Source organism: Gavialis gangeticus, unplaced genomic scaffold, assembly GCF_001723915.1.
Source record: "Gavialis gangeticus isolate Ggan-Ray unplaced genomic scaffold, GavGan_comp1, whole genome shotgun sequence".
NCBI classification, from domain to species: domain Eukaryota; kingdom Metazoa; phylum Chordata; order Crocodylia; family Gavialidae; genus Gavialis; species Gavialis gangeticus.
This window is the reverse complement of record NW_017729008.1, coordinates 42,295,111-42,295,411: the sequence shown is the minus strand read 5'-3', so window position 1 is coordinate 42,295,411 and position 301 is coordinate 42,295,111. Positions and strand designations below refer to the sequence as shown.

At 66.8% G+C, this 301-nt stretch overlaps 2 protein-coding genes across 2 annotated transcripts in view; both read right to left on the bottom strand.

The window, feature by feature from the left end:
- FBXO18 (F-box protein, helicase, 18) overlaps positions 1-139 on the bottom strand; it is a 49,157-nt gene extending 49,018 nt beyond the window's left edge. The window contains exon 1 of the mRNA XM_019509638.1: positions 57-139. Coding sequence (XP_019365183.1) covers position 57 — 1 coding nt within the window. The 5' untranslated portion in view covers positions 58-139. The remainder of the gene's footprint in view (positions 1-56) is intronic.
- Positions 1-301, bottom strand: part of COPG2 (coatomer protein complex subunit gamma 2) — a 770,521-nt gene that overhangs the window by 243,596 nt on the left and 526,624 nt on the right. The window lies entirely within an intron of this gene.

Genomic DNA, 301 nt, shown 5'->3' with positions numbered 1-301 from the left:
CCAGGGGGTGCAATGCCCCCGCCCCCCCGGCCCCTCTCCCTGCCCCCCAGGCTCACTCCTGCCGCAGCTCTGCAGGCTCCTTCCCTTGCGCGCGCAACCAAACTCCTCCTCCGCCTCCTGCTTCCCCGTCACAACCTACCCCGCGGGTGCCCTCGGAGTTCCGCCTCAGAGTGACTCCTCCGGCAGCCAATCGCTGGTGACGCTGTCGCTTCCTGGTTCAGCCTAGCAGCGGGGCCGAGTGAAAACTTGCCCGGAGTTTGTTTATGTTTCCCACCCCCCCCCCTCTCTCCTCTCACACACA